Source organism: Diplotaxodon limnothrissa, linkage group LG23 (genome assembly GCF_057381915.1).
Source record: "Diplotaxodon limnothrissa isolate DT_005_m linkage group LG23, D_limnothrissa_male_GT1.1, whole genome shotgun sequence".
Taxonomy (NCBI): domain Eukaryota; kingdom Metazoa; phylum Chordata; class Actinopteri; order Cichliformes; family Cichlidae; genus Diplotaxodon; species Diplotaxodon limnothrissa.
Window position 1 is genome coordinate 11379867 of NC_140617.1, and position 21811 is coordinate 11401677.

Consider the following 21811-nt stretch of genomic DNA (forward strand, 5'->3'; position numbering starts at 1 on the left):
CCTGCTGGCCCTCGTCCCAGTTTCTTCATCCCATCCTCTTCCTCTGTGCGTCCTCTGTGCCTCCTCAGGTAGCAGACAAGGCTGACAGCTCAATACTGCCTTTATCCGTTTGGACACCTGTGCTATGCATGCACAGAGTGTCTGCTTGTACTGTCTTTTCAGTGTGTGTACGCATGGCATTCACTGTGTGTTTTTTCTAAACACGAGTCTTTCTCTTCGACTCTCCGTATCACAGTTCATCACGCGACGCTCGGGCCGCAGGAGGCGGCGAGTCTCCCGTCACGCTGTTTTGCGCCACGGGCCGGATGCGACCCTGCTGGGCCGTTTTGCGGGCGTGCTGCCGGTCCCAGTCTGTCGCCACGGCATCATCGTCCCAAATGGTGGAGGTCTCGGTGTCGCTGATGTACCCCGGCTCTCCGGTGTAGTGTGTGGGATAGATGAGCAGCGGCTCCACGGAGAAGGCCTTCAGGTCTCGGGGCCCAAAGTGAGACATGTACTCAACGCTGAGAATATAGAGGAGAGGAAGAGGAGGGGCATAAGAGACAATGTTGAAACAAACTTCATGATGATAACAGCAAGTTTGTTTTACTTTGGCTGCAGACAAGAACCCATATTCTTTGTACATGAAGTCAGAGGAGACGCTATATGGATAGAAATATTGCGCCACACCTCTTAATATTTAAATAAAGCACAGTAAAAGTGAATATACAGGGAGTGCAGAATTATTAGGCAAATGAGTATTTTGTCCACATCATCCTCTTCATGCATGTTGTCTTACTCCAAGCTGTATAGGCTCGAAAGCCTACTACCAATTAAGCATATTAGGTGATGTGCATCTCTGTAATGAGAAGGGGTGTGGTCTAATGACATCAACACCCTATATCAGGTGTGCATAATTATTAGGCAACTTCCTTTCCTTTGGCAAAATGGGTCAAAAGAAGGACTTGACAGGCTCAGAAAAGTCAAAAATAGTGAGATATCTTGCAGAGGGATGCAGCAGTCTCAAAATTGCAAAGCTTCTGAAGCGTGATCATCGAACAATCAAGCGTTTCATTCAAAATAGTCAACAGGGTCGCAAGAAGCGTGTGGAAAAACCAAAGCACAAAATAACTGCCCATGAACTGAGAAAAGTCAAGCGTGCAGCTGCCAAGATGCCACTTGCCACCAGTTTGGCCATATTTCAGAGCTGCAACATCACTGGAGTGCCCAAAAGCACAAGGTGTGCAATACTCAGAGACATGGCCAAGGTAAGAAAGGCTGAAAGACGACCACCACTGAACAAGACACACAAGCTGAAACGTCAAGACTGGGCCAAGAAATATCTCAAGACTGATTTTTCTAAGGTTTTATGGACTGATGAAACGAGAGTGAGTCTTGATGGGCCAGATGGATGGGCCCGTGGCTGGATTGGTAAAGGGCAGAGAGCTCCAGTCCGACTCAGACGCCAGCAAGGTGGAGGTGGAGTACTGGTTTGGGCTGGTATCATCAAAGATGAGCTTGTGGGACCTTTTCGGGTTGAGGATGGAGTCAAGCTCAACTCCCAGTCCTACTGCCAGTTTCTAGAAGACACCTTCTTCAAGCAGTGGTACAGGAAGAAGTCTGCATCCTTCAAGAAAAACATGATTTTCATGCAGGACAATGCTCCATCACACGCGTCCAAGTACTCCACAGCGTGGCTGGCAAGAAAGGGTATAAAAGAAGAAAAACTAATGACATGGCCTCCTTGTTCACCTGATCTGAACCCCATTGAGAACCTGTGGTCCATCATCAAATGTGAGATTTACAAGGAGGGAAAACAGTACACCTCTCTGAACAGTGTCTGGGAGGCTGTGGTTGCTGCTGCACGCAATGTTGATGGTGAACAGATCAAAACACTGACAGAATCCATGGATGGCAGGCTTTTGAGTGTCCTTGCAAAGAAAGGTGGCTATATTGGTCGCTGATTTGTTTTTGTCAGAAATGTATGTTTGTGAATGTGGAGATGTTATATTGGTGTCACTGGTAAAAATAAATAATTGAAATGGGTATATATTTGTTTTTTGTTAAGTTGCCTAATAATTATGCACAGTAATAGTCACCTGCACACACAGATATCCCCCTAAAATAGCTAAAACTAAAAACAAACTAAAAGCTACTTCCAAAAACATTCAGCTTTGATATTAATTAGTTTTTTGGGTTCATTGACAACATGGTTGTTGTTCAATAATAAAATTATTCCTCAAAAATACAACTTGCCTAATAATTCTGCACTCCCTGTATTTGGTTTGTGGTGTGTTTATCTTTTTCAAAATCTCACTTACATGAAACAGACCAGGCAGTTCTAATCACACGTTAAAAGCCCGTTAACACTCCACAAGGACAGTGAAACCCTACACCTTTATTAGTGCTGAAAGGAGCTGCTGCCTCTTCCACACAATGAGGTCTTTCACTCTGGCTTCACTGTCAGATATTCCTCTTTCTCCTGTTTTTGTGTATTTGTGAGCAAAGACGGGGATGGAAGACAACAAAATCCCACACGAAAAATGGAGCTGATAACCCCTAGTATCGTACAACACATGGCACTTTTTCCCCCGCACACTTTTCCACATTTCCCTCACAAACTCTCTCACTGTTGAATACACACAGCGTATTTGTGTAGTAATCTATACACTCCACGCTGGACACACATCGCCATATATTTATATAGTAACACACACACTTGCACAGTGTTCATCTTATGCACACCCCCACACTGGGAACTCTATCAATGGGAATCCTGTCCCTCTTTCCACAACCAGCAGGAAAAGCCGTGCTGGTCTACATTCCTCAAAGAGAGAGGAGGAAGGGGGTGGAGACGTGGGTGACACAGGGACGCAGGAGGTGTACAAAGAAGTAAATTTTGCAGAGGAGAATGTAATAAAGCGCTAAGGAGAACGTGCAAAGAATGGCGAAAAAAAAGGAGAGCCAAGAAGAGTGGACGCCACAGCGTGGCAATGAAGGTGCTACGCTAAAATAACGGGGGGGGGGGGGGGGGGGGGGGGGGGGGTTGAGCAGGAATTCCCAAGGAAAAAAAAAAACGAAAGAGAAAAGCCAGCATTGTGTCTCATGTAAGGCACCGTACCCAGTGAAACCCCAGAACAATCCCAGCCCTGTGGGCGAGGAGCACAGAGAGGGGGAATGAGCTGGTGCTGGTGAGAAAAGCAAAGAAAACGGGACAAGGGAAAGTGAAAAATGATGGAAGCAGAGACATTACAAAGAACATAACAGACAGATGTTGTGGTTCACCACCAGAGCACAAATTAGAAATCTGCACACTGCCGTGCAGTCTAAAAATCACAACAGAGACATGCGCACGCGTGTCCATGTCTATGTATAGATAATTACTGCATAGAAACTGCTTTATTTCTGTGCTGCTTCATTGCCCTTTGAGTATGACTTTTTATGCATAAACTGGATCCACGCATGCCAAAAGTCCATACACTTTTAAATTTAGCCTTGGCTATGTCATCCTCTCCACGTGGATCACCTGATCTACTCTTAGGTAAGAGTGCAGTGCACCTGCGATCATCTATTTGTGGTCCTCAGTAAATATTTGCCTGTCTGTTCAGAAACCAGACCGTCTAAAGGGTCTTTGTCTGAGTATCACACAGAGGCGTTGTGTCCTGTACCGTTGTGCAGTCCTTAAATAAAACCCTCTTCCTCTGCATCCCATCCATGTTATTTACAGTGTATCAGATTAAGCACATTTCACGTAATCGCTGTAATTTAAAATTAAAGAGGAGGGTCATAAAGACAGACTTGGGGTGTTTGTTGAACATGATGGGCAGGAACTCGTCAACAGGGAGCATCTTAGGCAAAGGCTGAGCAGCCAGCAGCTTTCTGGCCCCTCGGTGTGACAGTGCGTAGCCGAGCGTCCAGTAGGAGTAGTCAGCCTCGACTAGGTTGTTTACACCCTCCACTGACCGCTCTGGCTGCTGCACCTGCATGCGTTTACGGCCCACGTAGCTGAAAACAGACCAAGACAAATGCAGCTTTAACCAGGCTTCGTTTAAATGTGCTCGAATGACACGCATTCATAAAAATAATGAAAAACCAGAAGATTTCTGATCTGAATATAGCTAATGTCAAGCAGGTGATCTCACATCAGGTCCCAGTCCAGCTGGGTGTTGTCTGTGTCATCCATTATAGCCTGCAGCCGTCGCTTAAACCTGGGCTCAAACCTCACGTCATCCTCTAAGACAAGAACCTTCTGGAGGTCACGCTCCACCACCTGATGGTGACAAAACACAAACACTGGGGTTAAAATGAAAGCATGCCACGAGTGCTGCTCTCCTTAGATTGATTTTTGGCCATCGTTTTCTGCGGTGACTGTTTTTTTAAAACCGAAAAGCTGAGTCACCTTAACTCAGTGTTGGTTTTTCCTCGTTTTACTGTAGCAATCAACGATGCTGTGTCTGTCTGTCTCTTCTTTGGACAGTCATGAGTGCGATTAACAGCTTACAGCCATACCACCCTGAGCACACCTGAACGTGTCTGATCTCAGAAGCTAAGCGGCGTCAGGTCTGGTTAGTATTTAGATGGGAGACTGCCTAGGAATGCCACGTGCTCTAAGATTTCAGATGGGGGGTGGCGACACAGCAATGGCCACTCTGGACCAAAATTGTGCAGTTTTTGTGCTTTTCATTGCGACTTCTGAGCCACATGGACACCAAAACAAGTGGTGTTCATGTTTACTTCTACACAATGCTCAGTCTTTTGCACATAACTAGTGCACTGTCTTGTTTCCATATCATTTTGTTCTGTCTGGTATTGCACTGTCATGTTTGCAATTTGTTCACACTTGCACTTTATGTAGTCCTGTGTTGATTGTCTGTTATATGTAGCACCAAGGTCTTGGAGGAACGTAGTCTCACTTCAACTGTGTACTGTATCACTGCACATTGTTGAAATGACAAAAAAGGCACTTGATTTGACTTGATCTGTTCATGTAGGTCATGAAGTCAGGCACCAGTCTCTGTACATCAAATAGCTCCCTATGTTTCCTGCTCCCTCTGTGAGCTCTTCTCAAACTTACAAAGCACCTCCTTTTCATAGTGTTACTTATTTAATCAAAGCCACTCAGTCATGAGAAAAAGAGATTTCACAGGTCTACATAAAGCCTTGTGAAAAATCAAGTACACTAGAGGATTCAGCACTTTCCAGTTTCATTGTACTATTGTAATAGAAATGACTGCGCAATGACAATAAAGAGTTATCTTACTTGAAACACCACTTTAAGCAGCAGTGACAGCATCCAACTACAAATATATTCGATACAATATAATATAAATATATATCAAATGATCTCAAAGTTTTTTCTGTTAATTAATAAATCATTATATTAATTTTAATATCAGAGTGTCAGACACCAGCTACTCTGAAGGAATTAAGTATTCAGTAAAACAAAACTTAAGCAAGTGGAATCGATGCTTTTAAGTTTGAACACTTTTACAGAACCTTCTTTATCTGATATAGTGCTTTTGCTCTCCCTGGCCTCACCTGTGTCCATATAGAGTGATGGCTGAGGAAGCAGCCGATCTCCCCTCTGGTCAGTACCCGACCAGAGTACGGGTCCTTATAGCCTGGCAACATCTCTATTCCCAACCTCTGCAGCTGGGACGTATTCAAAGCCCTGAGAGAGGGAACAGATTGAAAAAACGATGAAAAACATCATATATCTACAGTTTACACTCACTGCTTTGTTAGTCATCAGTAAAAACAGCCGCGGTGCCGTGCAAATAAACACAGGAAAAGGGACTAGAACATTCTCATTTGTGGATTAAAATAAGCAGAGGAGGAAAAACCAGTCAAGTGTATTTCTACAAAAGCAAAGTATCTGTAGCATAAAAACACGCTTTTGTGACTAAATTAAAGAATGTATGGCTTGGATTTAATCATCATCGGATTCATGGATAGGTGTTTGTCTGGAACGTACTTCCCGTCCACTGCGTCTATCAGCGTGGAGTGAAGCCCCAGTGCGGCCATTGTTTTCAACATCCTGGTGCTTCTGTCCAGCCGGCGCTTGAGGTTGATCAAGAAAATCTAAGCAAGCAAAGAAAATAAGAGACATAAGAAAAAACTGTGAAAGTGCAAAGAGACAGTTTTGGTTGCACTCTTGTTCCTCTGGGCAGAGCCAGCACTCACAGAAAAAATGATTTTTAACCATAAACATGAAGGATTTAATCATTAAAATGTGACAGTATAAACTAATGTACACTATATATAACATTTTGCTCTTAATTTACATGTAATCAGATTACTCTAAGTCAGCATTCTGGGCACAAGCATTTTTTAACTCACTTCATCAAAGCCCATCCTGCTCTGGGGGGATGGTGGAGAGTACAAATACTCGGACGGCTCGATATCGTGGTCAACTGTTGACACAGAGAGGAGGGAGGTGAAGGGTTATAACAGGATAAACAGGATTAGTAAAAGCCTGAACTTCCTCTTGATTGTGATGGTTCATTTGATTAGGCTCATATGAAAGCTCAGCAGAGGGAGGAGTAGTAACAGAAGTCAAAGGGAAAGAAAACAAGAAGAAATGGGGGTGGCATGGATAAACAGAGCGGGGAGGGCAGCAAGATCGCAATCATGGAAGGTCATGGCGGTCAAGAAAGAGAAGAAGCCAGGCTGAGAGGCGGAGTAATCAAGGAATGACAGATAGCAGTCACAATAAGTGTGTAATAGAGTGTGTTTGTACTCACTCAGAGCCTCTGTGATGGTGTGTATGAAACTCTCGCTTTCATCTTCAACATTTTGCTGTGCCTTGAGAGGGACGGGCAGGAAGCCATAGTGCTCTCTGTTACACACATACATCTGCACACCTAACACACACACACACACACACACACACACACACACACACACACACACACACACACACACAGGGATGTAAACATAACCTCTTGACCCAAATTAGACTACTTGGGGCCCTCGCCCCTCCTCTCACGTGCACACAGTAAATAATCTCTGAAACCAAACAGAAACTCTTCCCAATCACAACCTGAATGAGAGCGAGAGGCTGCACAGGCTTGAAATCATATAAATACACTGATCGGGCAGGACATTATTACCACTGACAGGTGAAGTGAATAACACTGATTATCTCTGCAGCCGTCAGTATCTATAAAAAGGTCCAGGGAAGGAAGAGTGGCGACCCAGCAACAGGGTCATGGGCGGCCAAGGCTCACTGAATCACGTGGGGAGCGAAGGCCGGCCCACCAGCAGACGAGCTGCTGTTGCTCAAACTGCAGAAACAGTTCATCCTGATAGAAAGGTATCAGAAAAGTTTGAGATGTTGACTCCGCCCCCAAATTCCCCAGTTGCAGCCCAAGGATCCATGGAATCTCCAGCTCACAGCTAACAGGACCGAGAGGATCTGCTGCAAACATTGGTATCTGCACAAGCAGATACCACAGCACAGCTTCACGGGTCGACTGGAGTCCATGCTTCAACGGGCAACATCTCTATTCCCCACCACAGTATTAGGCAGGTGGACATAATCGGTCTTATCAGTGTATGAGCTGTTGATGGTGCCTTGTTTATGCCCAAACATGTTTCAATGCTGCAGAACGTTTGAGATTTTATTACATTTGTGAATGATTCCGGTCTAACACGTGCAGTGAAATAATGCACAACTGCAGGCACCTAAATGCACAGCTATACATGCTGAAACAAATTTTGAAGAAGACGTCTTTGTTTCTTTCTGTGTCTTCGGGTTTGCATCTGTTAGTGCTTTTCCTTCTTCCAGAAGATCAATCCTAACAGTCGCATTTGTTCCATATCGGATTATGCAAATCCACAAACACTGATTTGGTTGCACACACTTACAAACCTCCCCCATGTTCAGCAAAGAAGACACGTGGATCCATTTATCTTACTCTCTTGCTCATTTACCTTAATTTGACGCATGTGCATGAAACCAATGAAACGCTTTGTGTTATACAACAGTAAACATCTGCACAATAAAAAAGTTTGCAAAAAAATGCAGGTGCATGAATGAAGTCATAGATAGCTCAGAGTTCAACACGGTGAAGCTGCCATAAGGCATTTCTCTCCTTTTGTGGTCTGCTGCGAGCAGGGAGATTCAAACTGACCTGCTTGACGTGCCGAGAAGGCAAAAACTATGATGTCATCAAATGCCCAGCTGTAGTCTGGGTGAGGGGGGTAGAAAGCCAGGTCCCTGCTGGATTCACGACGCAGGTCCAATAGGAAGGTGCTGTGCACCATGGGAACAGGGAAGCAGCCGAGCCGCTTCCACTCCCTGATTGGCTGGTAGTCTGGGGTTCGCTTGTAGTAACCCTGACATGAAGGACGGCGTTTAAAAAAACGGCAGGCTAATTAATAAATCCGGATTAGTGGATGGACGGAGGGTTGAATTTAACTGTACCTGTGGAGTCATGCCACACCAGAAGTTAGAGTAAAGAGAGCGCGATTCTAACATGGGAGCCACCAAGGTTAAGTTCTCCGCCATCATCAGGTTCAGCACGCGAGGATTAGTCAGCAGGTTGTCGCTGTCCACAAACTGAAGAGGAGCAGGCGAGAGCAATTACAAACAAAGAACACGAAACATGAAATTACAGAGATTTCATATACGCAGATGTTAGCTTGAACACAGTCACAGCTTCTTCAAAAAAACAGCACTCAAAAATTCATTAACCGTCAAAATGTAAAAAGCTTTAACTGATATATTTTACATTGTACATCAGACAAAACAAACCATTTAAATATAAAAAGTAATTTTACACCATTGTGTACACATCTAAAAATGATTTAATGCTCTCACTGCAAACAAAGCTAAACATAATATCACTTCAAACACACAAATCACATAAACGTTAGCTGTTTGGCGTCTGCTTTACACATACGGCACACTTTGTTATTAAGTTTCTGTCAGAGTAAAGAAGTTAAACTACAGACTGAATCCCTGAGATATGTTTAAATATCGTCTCAGGTTTTCTACATGATAAAGAAAAGCTGCTGTAGTGAACAAAAGGCCTCTGTTAGCACGACTATTATCGGTAAAGCTGTAAACCCCCATTAAAAATCAGTCCTAAGTTTGAGCCCTCTTTCACATCCTAAAAAAGCTATCAAGCAGGTCAGATTGGAGTCCTTGCTGGGCTGATTCTGGTTCACGGGCCTTATGTTTGACACCCCTGCCTTTAAGGATCACAGCAGCACACAACCAGCCACCAGAATGATCCACTGGTGCAAATGTCATTGGCTGATTTGATTTTGTTCTGAGGTTTAATATGGCTGTAAGCACTCAGCGGGATACTGGCTCTGCTTCTAGATTCTGGGGAAAGAGCTTCAGGGTAAATACCTACTGCACATTTAAATTTAAACTAAAGAGGTTACCAGGATGTAGTCAGCCCATCGTTCCCGGGCGGCCTTCAGAGCAGCCTGCCTTAGCTTCATTACATGGTTGAATCTGGAAGGAGGCCAGTGTTTAGGGCCCCATTCGTCTGTGTAGGACCTGAGAGAAAAAACACACTTTTTCAGTGTCCACTATCCCATCAATGGGCACAAATGACTGATGAAGAGAGGAGGAACTAGACTTGCTCTAAACAGGTCTGATGAGTAATTCTCGTAGATTTACCTCGGCTCCTCCATCGGTCTCCACTCCACGTAGTGGTAGACGTGCTGAGCTCTCTTCAGCCATTCTCTTAACATGGCGGTGCTGTTGTCCACATTATGGTCTGTCGCTGCCCTAAATGACCAACGCAGACAACACAGGACTCCATTCAATGAACAGCCACAAGTTCAACTGGAGAAACAACAGCACAGCTTGTTCACACGCATCTGCTGAACACTTCTCCTGAGCACACCACGCCAGGACTGTTTTCACTGTGCAGAAACAAGAGGAAGTGAAGAAGAGTCGAACACAACGCTCAGAACTGCAGACTGTGGTCAGCTTGATGTAACATGGAAGAGGTAGGTACTCTCTTCCATGTCAAGGGAAGAGTGTTTCTTCCTAAGTACTGTCCGTTGTTACAGCAGGCAGTTTCAGTGTTGCAGAGCCTCTTTGCTGCCTAATTAACTGCAGTGCTGGAGAACAGGCAAAGTCTCATGAGTCACCATGCAGGGAAGTGTTACTGCAAGCCTACCATAACCCTGCTTTAAGCCTGACTGCTAGGTTTTGAACAATTATTAGCGCTGACAAAGAGAATCATTAAACCACTCCAACTTTGGGCACAAAGACTTAAAAAAGCAGGAATAACTGTAGCTACAACTGTCTTTAGCTTCATTAAATTGTGAATGTTGATGCAATGTGATTGGAGCAAACAATAAAATGTTACAATGCAATTACTTCTGTCAAGCCTCACCCTAACCCTAAAACATGTCCAAAGTTATAACTTAAAGAAAAACTGTTTATGATATGATCCCATATGAATACATAAACAGATTTAGACCCCGAAAAACAGCAGAAATACCTGTAAGCATCGGGGTGTCACCCCTGTGGTTTGCACTCTTTCTTTGCAAAGATTTCCACTTGAGCTAACAGCTGACTCAGAGGAGACAGTGTGACTACTGTATGTGTGAGCGGGAGCTTGTGTGGATATATAAATCTGTGCGAGAGATCTTAAGACCATAAACATGCCCTCGTTGTAGTTTTTGCGATCACTTCACTTTTTGGGGCAGCAGAAAAATAAACGTCACCTGCCACAAACTCACTTTACTTTTAAAATGTCACTTAAGGAGGAGAGGTCAACAGATCTGGAAGCAGAAGCCATTTGAATGTGTGTGTACAAACACACACAGATGGAGTTTTCCACTGCTTGCTGTAATATTCCCTACTGTACTGTCTCCAAAATCACACCCAGTTTTAGTCTGGATGAACAGAGACAGAAACACCAACACGCCCAAACTTCGCTCCTGTCTTCTCCTTCCATATTTCACACACACACACACACACACACACACACACACACACACACACACACACACACACACACACACACACACCTGCTCTCTGTACAATAAGCATTTGCTTACATGCTCATTATCTTCATATAATTACATGTAAATAAATTACATCCGTGAAGAAAACAGATGTGCAGTCTTGCATTGTACACGGAGGTTAGTCCGACCATCAGGGCGAGCTTATGTTTGGGCTTTAAGTCAACTTCAATCGGGCCAATAAACTCTCCGTCCGACATGAACAGCTGGAGAGAACCACAAGCTATATGATCAATAACTCTAACAGCATGTGTGGTGTGTGCACGTCAGTACTTGTAGATGTGTGCGGCAGACCACGAGGATGTTCAGAGCTGTGTTTTACAGCAGCATGCCTGTGTTTGGACATTTTAAATATACCCGTCTGCCCGAGTGCGTCGAAAGTCAAACGTAAGTAAAAGCAGGTGCACAATTCTAAGCAAGAGAGCAACAAAGGCAGAAAGAAGCTCTTGATGAATAGCTGCTGAACACACTGAAACACCTGGTAATAAGCAGATGTGCCCACACATTACACATTTTTTCATCTGCTAAACAGCATTTCGCTCCAGGACATGAATATGTTCCCACATGCCAGCTCTGACGAACAGATCCAGCTCCAGGCGAAAGTTTGACAAAAATAACAATGCGAGGCACGAGAAACGGGGACGTAACGTACAGGGAGCACGTGCACGGATGGGACACGAACGATGGGCGAGATGCGAGGAACGAATGACTGAAAGTGAAAGGAGAAGAAAAGTGGCTTTGTGTTTGGTAAACATATGCTGTAAAAAATCATTTTAAACTGTTTTCAGTTAAGACTGAGCACTTTAGTGAATACCTCACAGAGCTCATTAAAATCACTTCCAAACCAAAGATTGTCCTGGCTTTGTTTTGCCCACACCATATTAAAATACTAATGATGCTTTTGTTCAATCTGCAAGGATCTAAATCTCTGCAGAGTTCTATTTTATTTTTATAGGCTCTTTTTGGCAGGATGCTGTGTCCAGGTAACCGGCCAACTGAAGGTTGATGGGTGTCTTCAAATAAGCAGCAAACAGTCTGCAGCCTCTTACAAATGGTTTGGAAAATATGGGAATGACCGATTTTAGAATAATTGTCCTCTGTTAAGAGGAATTTGTAGCTAAAGCCTAAAAGTATACTATACATACGTTGAATGTTACTTATTCAATAGCTGGTAGAAACAACTTTGGCTGTAAGAACTCAAAGAAACTGTTTTCTGTGTGACTTTATCAGTCTCTCTCATCACTGTGGAGGAATTTTGGCCCACTCACAAAGTTGCTTCAGTTCATTCATTGAAGTTTTGGGGAATTAATTTATGCACAGCTCTTTGACTGTCAGCTTGAGGTCTGGACTTTGGACCGCTGCAGCAGCTTGATTCTTTTCTTTTTCATCTGTTCTGCTGGAGATTTGCTGCTGTGCTTAGGATCATTGTCCAGTTGTATGACCCAGTTTGGTCCCAGCTTTGACCGTGGGACAGACATCACACTTGACTCGATATATACAGAGGATTTCATGGTCCACTCGATGCCTGTAAGGTGCACAGGTCCTGTGGCTGCGAGACAAACTCACGCCCTCCACCACCGGCTTTACAGTTGATACGAGGTATTTGCATCTCCACTTGGATCTATCCAAAGAACATTGTTCCAGAAAACTTGCAGTTTTACATAGTATGACCCAAACTGTGGACTCTGAGATGGAAATCTTGAGGGGTTTTTTTCTGACCTTCATCATCTGACCTTCAGCTCAGGTCGCTGGCCTTGTGATTAGGATCATTGATAATGTTGTTCCTCATTAGTTTTGTTGGCACTGCTGGGTGCTCACACTGACTGAAGATCAGTTAATGAAGTGCAGTTGATTAGCAGCACCTGCCTGTGTTTCACACACTGATTCTGCAGCTTGGCTGTTCTTCTTGAATAAATAAAAAGACAGTGTTTCTATTTATGTGTTTCTATTTATCTGAGGTTGTATTTTCCTAATGTTAGACCTGCTAAGGATTATTTCTATAATGTCCTGATACATAAAACATTAGCATTTATAGTATTTTTACAGTAACCGTGTGCAGCATCACAGCTTCCGTCTGGGTACATAAATACAAATTAAGCTATTGAGAATGATCCGCAGCTGCTTTAGAATTAAGTTTGCTTTCTGACTCTTTCCCCCTGAAACACATCCTGTTTGGCTGCCGCTCCTGCAGCCCAGCCCCTCTGAGCACTAAGAGCTCCGAGCACACTGTGATTTTCCATTACCAACATTGCATCTTAGTGTTCCTTATGATTTCTGAACATGAGAAACTTAGCAATGTATGAATCCAAGCACCATGTGCACACAATGTGCACATGTGAAACAAACAGACCGAGGCTTCTGTGTATGGGGACACAGAAAACACACTTACCCAGAGTCGACCTCATTTTCTGCTCCTCATCACGTTTGCCGAACAGCCGGGGCTCCAACTCATTCGATCTTACTGCATTCATTCTTTATTACAAGGCAACTATCATCCTTTCTGGTGGATTTCCTCTACCTTTAGGCTGGATCAGCGAGACCTCAAAGAGCCCCTGCAGTTTCTTTCAAATCCTTCAGCTGTGCTGAGATGATACTTAAACCTCTGCAGCTTTTTGTCCCTCTAGCTATGGGAAGTAAGATAAAAATGGATGTGCAGGCGTTGATGCACAGGGATGCAACACGATTCAATAACTGGGTAAATGCAACAATTTAGGATCTTGGATTTATATCCCCCTTCTTCATCATTCCATACCCTTTTTATTTTCCTCTCTTGCCCGATACTGTCCCCTCATCACCGTTTTTTAAGGTTAGGGTAAGCTGCAGCCTCATTATTCTGTTGCCTGCAGCTTTGGGGTTAGGCTCAGCATCTGGATAGCACATGCTTCCTGAAGCCTCACCTACACATCCCATCACTCCTTCTCTCTATCACTTTATGGAAGATATTTGTTCTTCCATAAGAGCTTTTCAGCAATCTGCCTTTTAAACTTTAATCCCCATTGGACCAATCACGTGCTGCATTCCCATCTCATACGGACCCCAGATTTCATGTGAAACATGAAATCTGGGGTCCATATGAGATGGGAATGCAGCACGTGATTGGTCCAATGGGGATTAAAGTTTAAGAGCAGTGGATTAGTGTAAAATAAAGCAATCAAAGTAGCACGTGCACACAGTGTTACACGTGAGACAAACAGAGTGAGGCACGACAAAAACAAATCATTTTAAAAAATGTTCATAAAGGAGTCAAAAATTTAAAGACTCTGGGCAATGTTTTGTAATAACATTGCATAAAAATGATTACCAACATTATTTCACACACTCTTCCTTATGGTTATCCAAGCCAGAAAGGTGAGCCAGATATTCTGACTTTAAGCACAGAGGCTTGACTCTGAGATTGGCCCATTGAGGTAAACACAGTTCTGAAAGGCCCAGGAGGCTAGTATCAGCTGACTGTTTATTCAATAAACTATCTAATATCACTGCCAATAATGACTGGGTGCTGCATTTAATTAGGGAGTAAGAGTACCTCTTACAGGCGTGAACACTGATGCCTTTAAAACATAATAACTATGATACAGGGTGTGCTTCTTTGGGTTGACTTTGCTATACAGTCCGTAGGCTGACGTGGCTGTCGGCTTCTTGACGGCCCGGCGGGGCAAAGGGGAAAGGGGTGGGGGTGGATGGTCAGAGAGAGATGGAGGAAGAACAGAGAAGAGTAGGGAGCGGTGAGCTGAGACGTCTGGACTGAAATTCCTCATGACTTTCAGGGTCAACAAAAGTACCCAAGGCCAACAGACTCACACTGTAGTGTAATTTCTGGCATTCATATTCAAGGCTCGAAAAAGATAGTCATCAAATGTTAGAGAAGGACAGCACTGAAGCACAGAAGAAATGAGCCCCTCTCATACAAGCCTGCAGTCTGAGAGCAAAGCGCTCTACCTGAGATCTCGACAAGAAGGATTTGAAATTCATATGGTTCTCGCTTTAATATCATGTAAAGGTCAAAGGATTCTATCATTCAATCTGCCTCTACGCATGAAATCATGTGACATGTGATACACGAGTTTTCTTACCACGGCAGTTACAGAGGCCAGAGCCCACATATACAGAAAGACATCCATTCACATTTTAGTCAACTCAATAAACTTATAATTATATAATTATCTCAAAATGGTTTAAAGTGAAGTACATAATTTTGCTTTTAGATCCTGTTTACATGTAATTAATAATCATATATTATAAACTAATACAGTTCTTGCGTGTGCATCTGTCCTATTTTGGTCGTCCTTGTGGATCAAGCTGCTGACTGAAGCTTCTGAATCTGAATAACTCAAAAGAATGCATGTATGAAAGAGCTTTGACAAGGGAGCAGCTAGAAGTAAGACATGCATTTAAAGCGGCAGCAACCAGCAAATATACTACAACAAGATGATACACTAAAAAGTGGCAATCCCAGGCTCTAGTATGAAATTTTCATGATTTAAAAAACTCATAAGACATAGTTTAACTGATCAGTTTCACAGAATTATCTCAACATACTGCTCTATATGCTGTTGATATGACTGTGTATGGTTGCGTATGTCTCCCTGAATCTATTTTTTAAACTCACAGGACACCATCTCAGTGTTCACAGGAAGCTATTCTCAGTTTTTTCAAGTTAATCTCAGGTGAGTTTTGGCTTTTTTTGGCACCAAAACCCTAAATATGTGCTCTAATGTTACGGATATGTAGAGTTAACATGTGTAAACGTGTAAAGTACGTTCGGCCGGTGAATTACATCAATACTTTCTTACTGTAAAAAGAAAAGTTGGAGGTTAAAATGAACAGAAAGACAGAGAGAGAGAAAATCAGCAAAACGTTGAGATGGAAGAAGAGATGGAGGACCAGAAGGATGTCAGGGAACGAGTGGAAAGGACACAGTGGGGCAGGAGACAAGTCAGTAAAGTGACGCTTAAGTCTAATGAATATCATACTAGTTATGAAAATGTTTTTCTAAATTCTTTACCCGACTAATTCGTTCTTGCCTCCCTCTGAATGTCCCTCGACTTCAACTAATCTAATTTCATACTCAGGCCTCCCTCATCCTATAGACAATACCAAGCTGCCATTGTGTTTAGGTATTTGCAAATTCTACTGCTGGTGTGCTGCCAACGTCTGACCATGCTGCTGAGGTGCTGCGGAGCACATGGGGCATCTAAGCAAGAATTCACCATCTGGAGTCCAGCACGGGAACAATCATTTCCACTCCGGGGGGGGGGGAGAGAGAGCGAGAAAGAGAGCTTGAAGAAGAGGCTGAGGGATTGGAGAGTAAATCATCTTTGTTTATTTCACTAGATTGAACAAATATGTCGATGCTAGAGAGAAGACATTCCCATGAAGAGCCTGTTGCTACGGGGCCGGTCTGTTATCGGGTAAAATATCGGCTGCGTCCTTTCAACTTCACAGAGAGTTGGATGGTAAGGCTGAGCGCGGGGCTGGCAAAGATTAACCTTCGAAGTTACTGCGTTTAGAAAATAGTCGGAGGGCCACATACTGTAATAACTTCTACTAATACCACCTAATGGGCTGGTGTTAAATAAAAGCCCTGTTTCCAGAAAGCTTTCAAGATGCAAGAAAAAATGTGACCACGCTAAACATGCATCTTGTGCTCAGATCAAATCGGTTTAGGATAACTTCACGTTTGCAAAGCAAACTGTGCTGCAGCTGAGAAGAAAAGAGTTTCGTCTGCTCCACTGAGTTTGTGTCATTACCAGCTGCTTATCTGGAAAATGTCACCTTGTGTTTCTGGAATTTATTTTAAAAAATCAGAGCAGATGTTTGAAGAGATTTTAAAGTTTCCCATGGACTGGATGTGACTGCAGTTTTCAAGTGATAATGAGTGGGAGGTAAGAGATGATCATGGACTGTTTCTGGCTCACTGTGGGCCTGGTGGTTATAAAGGGGAAGTAAATGGAAAACTGGGGCAGAGCCAAAGGAGCAGAGTGGAACACACAATCATTATGTGTCTAACAGAACACACACATGTCCACATCAAACACACAGGGTTGATGTGAGAAGAGATGCTGTGCACATGCTTGAAAATCCAGTCATACTTGTAGCAGAACTAAGGAGATCATTAGACACACTCATATTTTTCCTTAGTAAAAAAAACTTGGGAAATAAAAAAGCACTTTTCTAATCATTCACAAATGCCCACGCTGTCAGCACTAACTCACAACAGTTTATCCCGTCCTCAAAATTTATTCCATACGCTCGGAGGAGCTGCTCTTCTGAAAAGTCCCGCTCTGTCCCAACAAAACCAAGAACAATTTCTCCTTCACTGGTGCAATTCCACAGAGGAATGAGCCCCGAGGTAACACACCTGGCACGGCAAATCTGCTCCGCGCTCCAAAACCGATAAACGTCTAAGCCCGTTTTATTCTTTCCACTTTCCTCCACTGTATCAGTCAGAGGGAATATAAAAAGCCTGGTGAGCAAAGGGCTAAAAGAAAGAAACTATGTACTGATAATCCTGCACAGCATCACAGCTACACTCAGCTTTTACTGGACAATATGACAGAAAACTAGTTCTGTACTGTGAATGCAAAGAACTGCATTCGCAAGAGAATTTTGTGTGTTTGAGCCAACAATAACACAGAGGAACTTTAACAATCAACGCCTATAAGCAGGCACGTGGCGACAGAAGGAAGGAAGAAAACGCTTTCAGCAGGAAGAAACCTCTGCTGCGACCTGTTGGGGGTGAGAGGATGGAGAATGGACAAAAGCTGCACTGGGGAAGATATCGCCAGAGATGAATAATAACTAATAAATGAATGTAGTGAATAAACCAGAGAGGGAGATGTATTATTACTACCTAACTCTGATTGCATATGTCACGTTATGTCACGTGACGCACATCGGATCTTTTCGTGATGTCATAATGACATGATAGATCAAAGATACCGTGGCATACCTGGCAGGATCTCCAGAGTACACGGCACACTGTTCACCAAGGCCTTCAGCATGTATTCACACAGCCGTGGAACATTGCGAACTTTTACACTCATGGTGCCTGAGGCTTTTGGGTACATGAGGACTTGCAATTATCTCATTATTTAGAAAAAATAAAATAATAGCTGTGGTTGGCTTTTTAGCGTTCCCTGTTATTTTGCAGCTGTGCAATATTTCTATCAATGAAATGTAATGACAAGAACTGCTCATTATGTTAAACGCTATAAAAAACATACCACAAGGACCATTCCCCATTGTGTCTGAGTATAAAGTGCAGTGACGGTCATAAATATGGGTTAAGTGGCTTTACAGGATAATAAACAACACGACATTATGAAAGTGAAAAAGAGAGTCCCCCTGGGAAAAGGCAGCGATGCTGGCGCTCTATTTTCCAGATTGGGTCCACAAATCATCACGACCTCCAACTGAGCACCTGGGAAAGCGCTTCAGATGAACACAGCCTGCAGGCAACACACAGCCGGCAGCCAGCGAAAAGCAGCATTAGCAGGAAACTAATAGGAGGCTGTGCTGAGTTTGAGGTTTTTCATGCATTGTGCATCAAACATAAACACAGTTCAGTGTACGGGGAAATCTCCATCGCCTCCTTTGAAGGTGAAACTCTTAAAACTTTTAACTGGCCAAAGATAAAGCATGAAGTAATCTCAACTCAACCTTGTTTCCTCCTACTGTTACAAGAAGCATCAGAAGAAATACAAGCAATCTAATTTCATTGTTTCCCGTCATGTCCATGCCTATAAATCACAGAGATGGCAACGCCCTTGATGAGTCACTGAGTTTGACGCTTAAATCCAGTTTCTCTGACCTTATTGTTAGCCTTTCTAAACATCGGCACATTTCTCTTTCAGTGCCCGAAAGGAGAAAAACAACAAGAGGATCGAGGAGAGCAGATTTGGTGGAGCTAGTGTGGGAATGTGGATTAACTAACCTGCTACCATTGTTGACCACCTTCTCTCTGCACAGCTGCCCCCTCTCTTGCTAATTCCCTGCATTCTTTCATTCTTTAGCAGCGGTGTGAGAGCTTTTTTCAAGCCACTGCCACTTCTCTGTGAGACCTGTGCCCGCTTGTAGGGGGAAAACTTTTACAGGCGGGCAGTTTTGTCTGACCTTCCCAAAACTGGTAGAGAGTGGTGAAGATCTGAGCGGATGATCAGATTGCCATAGAAACTGGAATAAAATGAAATGGTCATCCCAACATCCACAGCCCTGTCAGGAGAAAATCTTGCATTAGAAATAGCTGTGTGACCTTACCCAGATGATTTAAAGCGGACAAAAATACTTGAAGACAAAGGATTCAAAACTCTAAAAGCTAAAGAAGCTTCTCAATTTGACATCATATTTTATGTTATTAAAAAGCCGTGGATCCAGTGGAAAATATTTAAGGAACAAACAATTTTAGATTTTTTTTTAATTTAAGTACCGTGAGCTTATTTTACTGAAGACTAGAGAGGACTCTCACTTAAAACATTGGTCTTCCCAGTGTCTCCCTCTAAAAATCACCTGAATCCTTCACCACCTTTCCCGATCTGTTCCTATTGGACTGCATTTTATGAAACGGGTATGGAGAAAGAAAACAGTCCTCTGTGGTGTTCAAGCATGAAGATTCCGAGAGCGAGTACAGTGAGGAACACCGTGTCCCCTCACAAAAGTGAAGCTTCACAGCCACAAACTTTCCCTTTAGGTTTTATCACTTGGCCCATAGACAAGCTGAGGATGGTAGTAAAGCACACCAGCTACGCTCCGGGATGGCTGTGCAACATTAAACCACAGAGTCTTTGGCTCTTACCTTATGGGAACTCCAAACTCATGTCTCTATTTGTCCAAGCAGTCCACAGTCAAACATATAATATAAAATAACAGCTCAGATGCAGTAATGTTGAGGTCATCAGAAGGAATTTGTGTTACTGTTTTATTCTCAAAGTGTTTGCATCACCCATCTATCTGAGGAGCTTCGGACACTCTGATGTTTGGGTTTGAAGCTGTCGCACAGCAGTAATGAGTTTTGTAAAAAATGCTGTAAAACGCTCTGACGCGTATTTATGTGTTTAGGGATAACTGAACTACAATTGGGCATTCATTGGGTGGTTTGGCTTACACGATGGGTAACAGTAATGATGACAGCAGAGAAGCACAGAGCTGCAGTGAAACATGTCATTTTCCGGACCGACTTAACCACACAGACACTTTTTGTTAACTTAGAAAAATAAGAACTTTATAAACATTAAAACTGTTTCACTGTTTCCAATTACTCCTCCTTCAAATTACAATAAGGCAGCACCACATATTACAGACTCAGTGTTCTGGAGGTGTTGCTCAAAGTATTATACTGTTATACTGTTATACTTATACTGTTCACATCCTCTTACATCACCAGATGGATGTTAGTGGAAATATTTTAATCAGCTGCACCTAAAACAGACGTGTGTTAGGTGCTGTTATGTTTCAAGAACGTAAAGCTTTTTTGTGCTTCTACTTTGACTGCAAGGTACAGAGATGCCTGTCGTAGCTGATGGGGCCCTAAACCACTCACAAAGCCATGGCATCTCAGGCACTTTGCTGTGTAATGAAGCCTCCCTCCTCTTTGTGAGTCCCTCTAGTGCCTCTGTGTATTCTCCTGAGGGTCTTTCAATTAGACTCTCTGCAAAGAAAAGCAAGACATTCGGCAAGGGAAGGCTGGGAAACAAAGGAAAACACCGAAAGCCGGAGACCAATGCCAACAACATTGCAAAGCTTCAACACAGAGCTGTTTCTATCTGCCATTTCACATGTTTTGCACTTGGATATTTAAGCCTGTGGAAGCCAGAAATCACCCATCTTTGATATGATCCATCAGCCCGCAGAACCCACATCCTGGGTACACACACACACACACACACACAGTTTACGCATGACTTCCCGTCCTGCTGTCAGACCAGCTCAGTGTTTCCTTTTATCCCCTTCACCTGCTTTTTATTATCACAGTCAGCTCTATGAGACCAAACGGAACACAGGACCTCACCTGGGGTGAGGCCCCTTCATACCCGGCAGCCCCGCTGCTTTAAAGCCCCGTTTCCGCAGGTTTGTGCTGAATCAGACAGAAGGAACCGTGATTAAGGGTTAAGTCGAACCTAACATGCACAGCAGCCCTTTCATCTTCTCCCACAGTGTGCAATTTGGATGCCGGCAGACACGCGAGTTAAGTACATCATAAAACTCTGCAACAGGTCTCGGAGGTTTCCAAGAATTAACGCGCACACCCGCTGCTTCTCGTTACAGATGCTCAGCATCATGTAGCTCCTGGGTGTGCGCTGAGAATCTACGGGCCACTGCCCGAAATAAAACCAGGGTTTGCAGCCTGTGAGTGCGGCTCTCACCAGATCGCTATGCGCTCTTTCGGGTACTCCAGCCTCTCGATGCAGCCCAGGTAGTATGGCAGGCTGTGCGCCGCGTTACGAGCCACGATGGCGATCATAACCTTGGGCTTCAGCAGGGAGGACTCGGGCTTGACCTGCTCCTGCACCGCCGTCACCAGCTCCGACACCCCGCCGGGCACCAGAGCGCACAGCAGCGCCCACAGCACACCGGCTCCCGCAGTCCGGGCAGCTCGCATCGTCGCTTCCAAAATCCGCCGCGAGTCCAGAGAGTGAGGCAGAGAGAGAGGAGTGAGCCGAGGATCAGCCACGCTGCCACTGGGAGGGAGGGAGGGAGGGAGAGAGGAAGGAAGGTGTGGGTGGGTGTAGGTCTCCACACCTCCTTACTCCTCCTACATCCCCGAGGGCTGCTGCTGCCGTGGAGCCCTCATCAAACTTCTCAATTTACTCATAATAATCATTATTATCCAGAGTCT

General features: G+C 43.8%; 1 protein-coding gene across 1 annotated transcript; it reads right to left on the reverse strand.

Moving 5' to 3' along the window:
- Positions 1–229: 229 nt before the first annotated feature.
- On the reverse strand, positions 230–21574 carry colgalt2b (collagen beta(1-O)galactosyltransferase 2b). Its single transcript, XM_085347670.1, has 12 exons — positions 21339–21574; positions 9617–9727; positions 9376–9493; positions 8408–8542; positions 8115–8319; positions 6723–6842; positions 6319–6392; positions 5954–6060; positions 5518–5650; positions 4122–4249; positions 3778–3984; positions 230–503 (listed from the first exon to the last, which is right to left on the reverse strand). Exons 1-12 carry the CDS (start codon positions 21572–21574, stop codon positions 230–232), a joined length of 1848 nt encoding a protein of 615 aa, XP_085203796.1.
- Between the last annotated feature and the right edge of the window lie 237 nt (positions 21575–21811).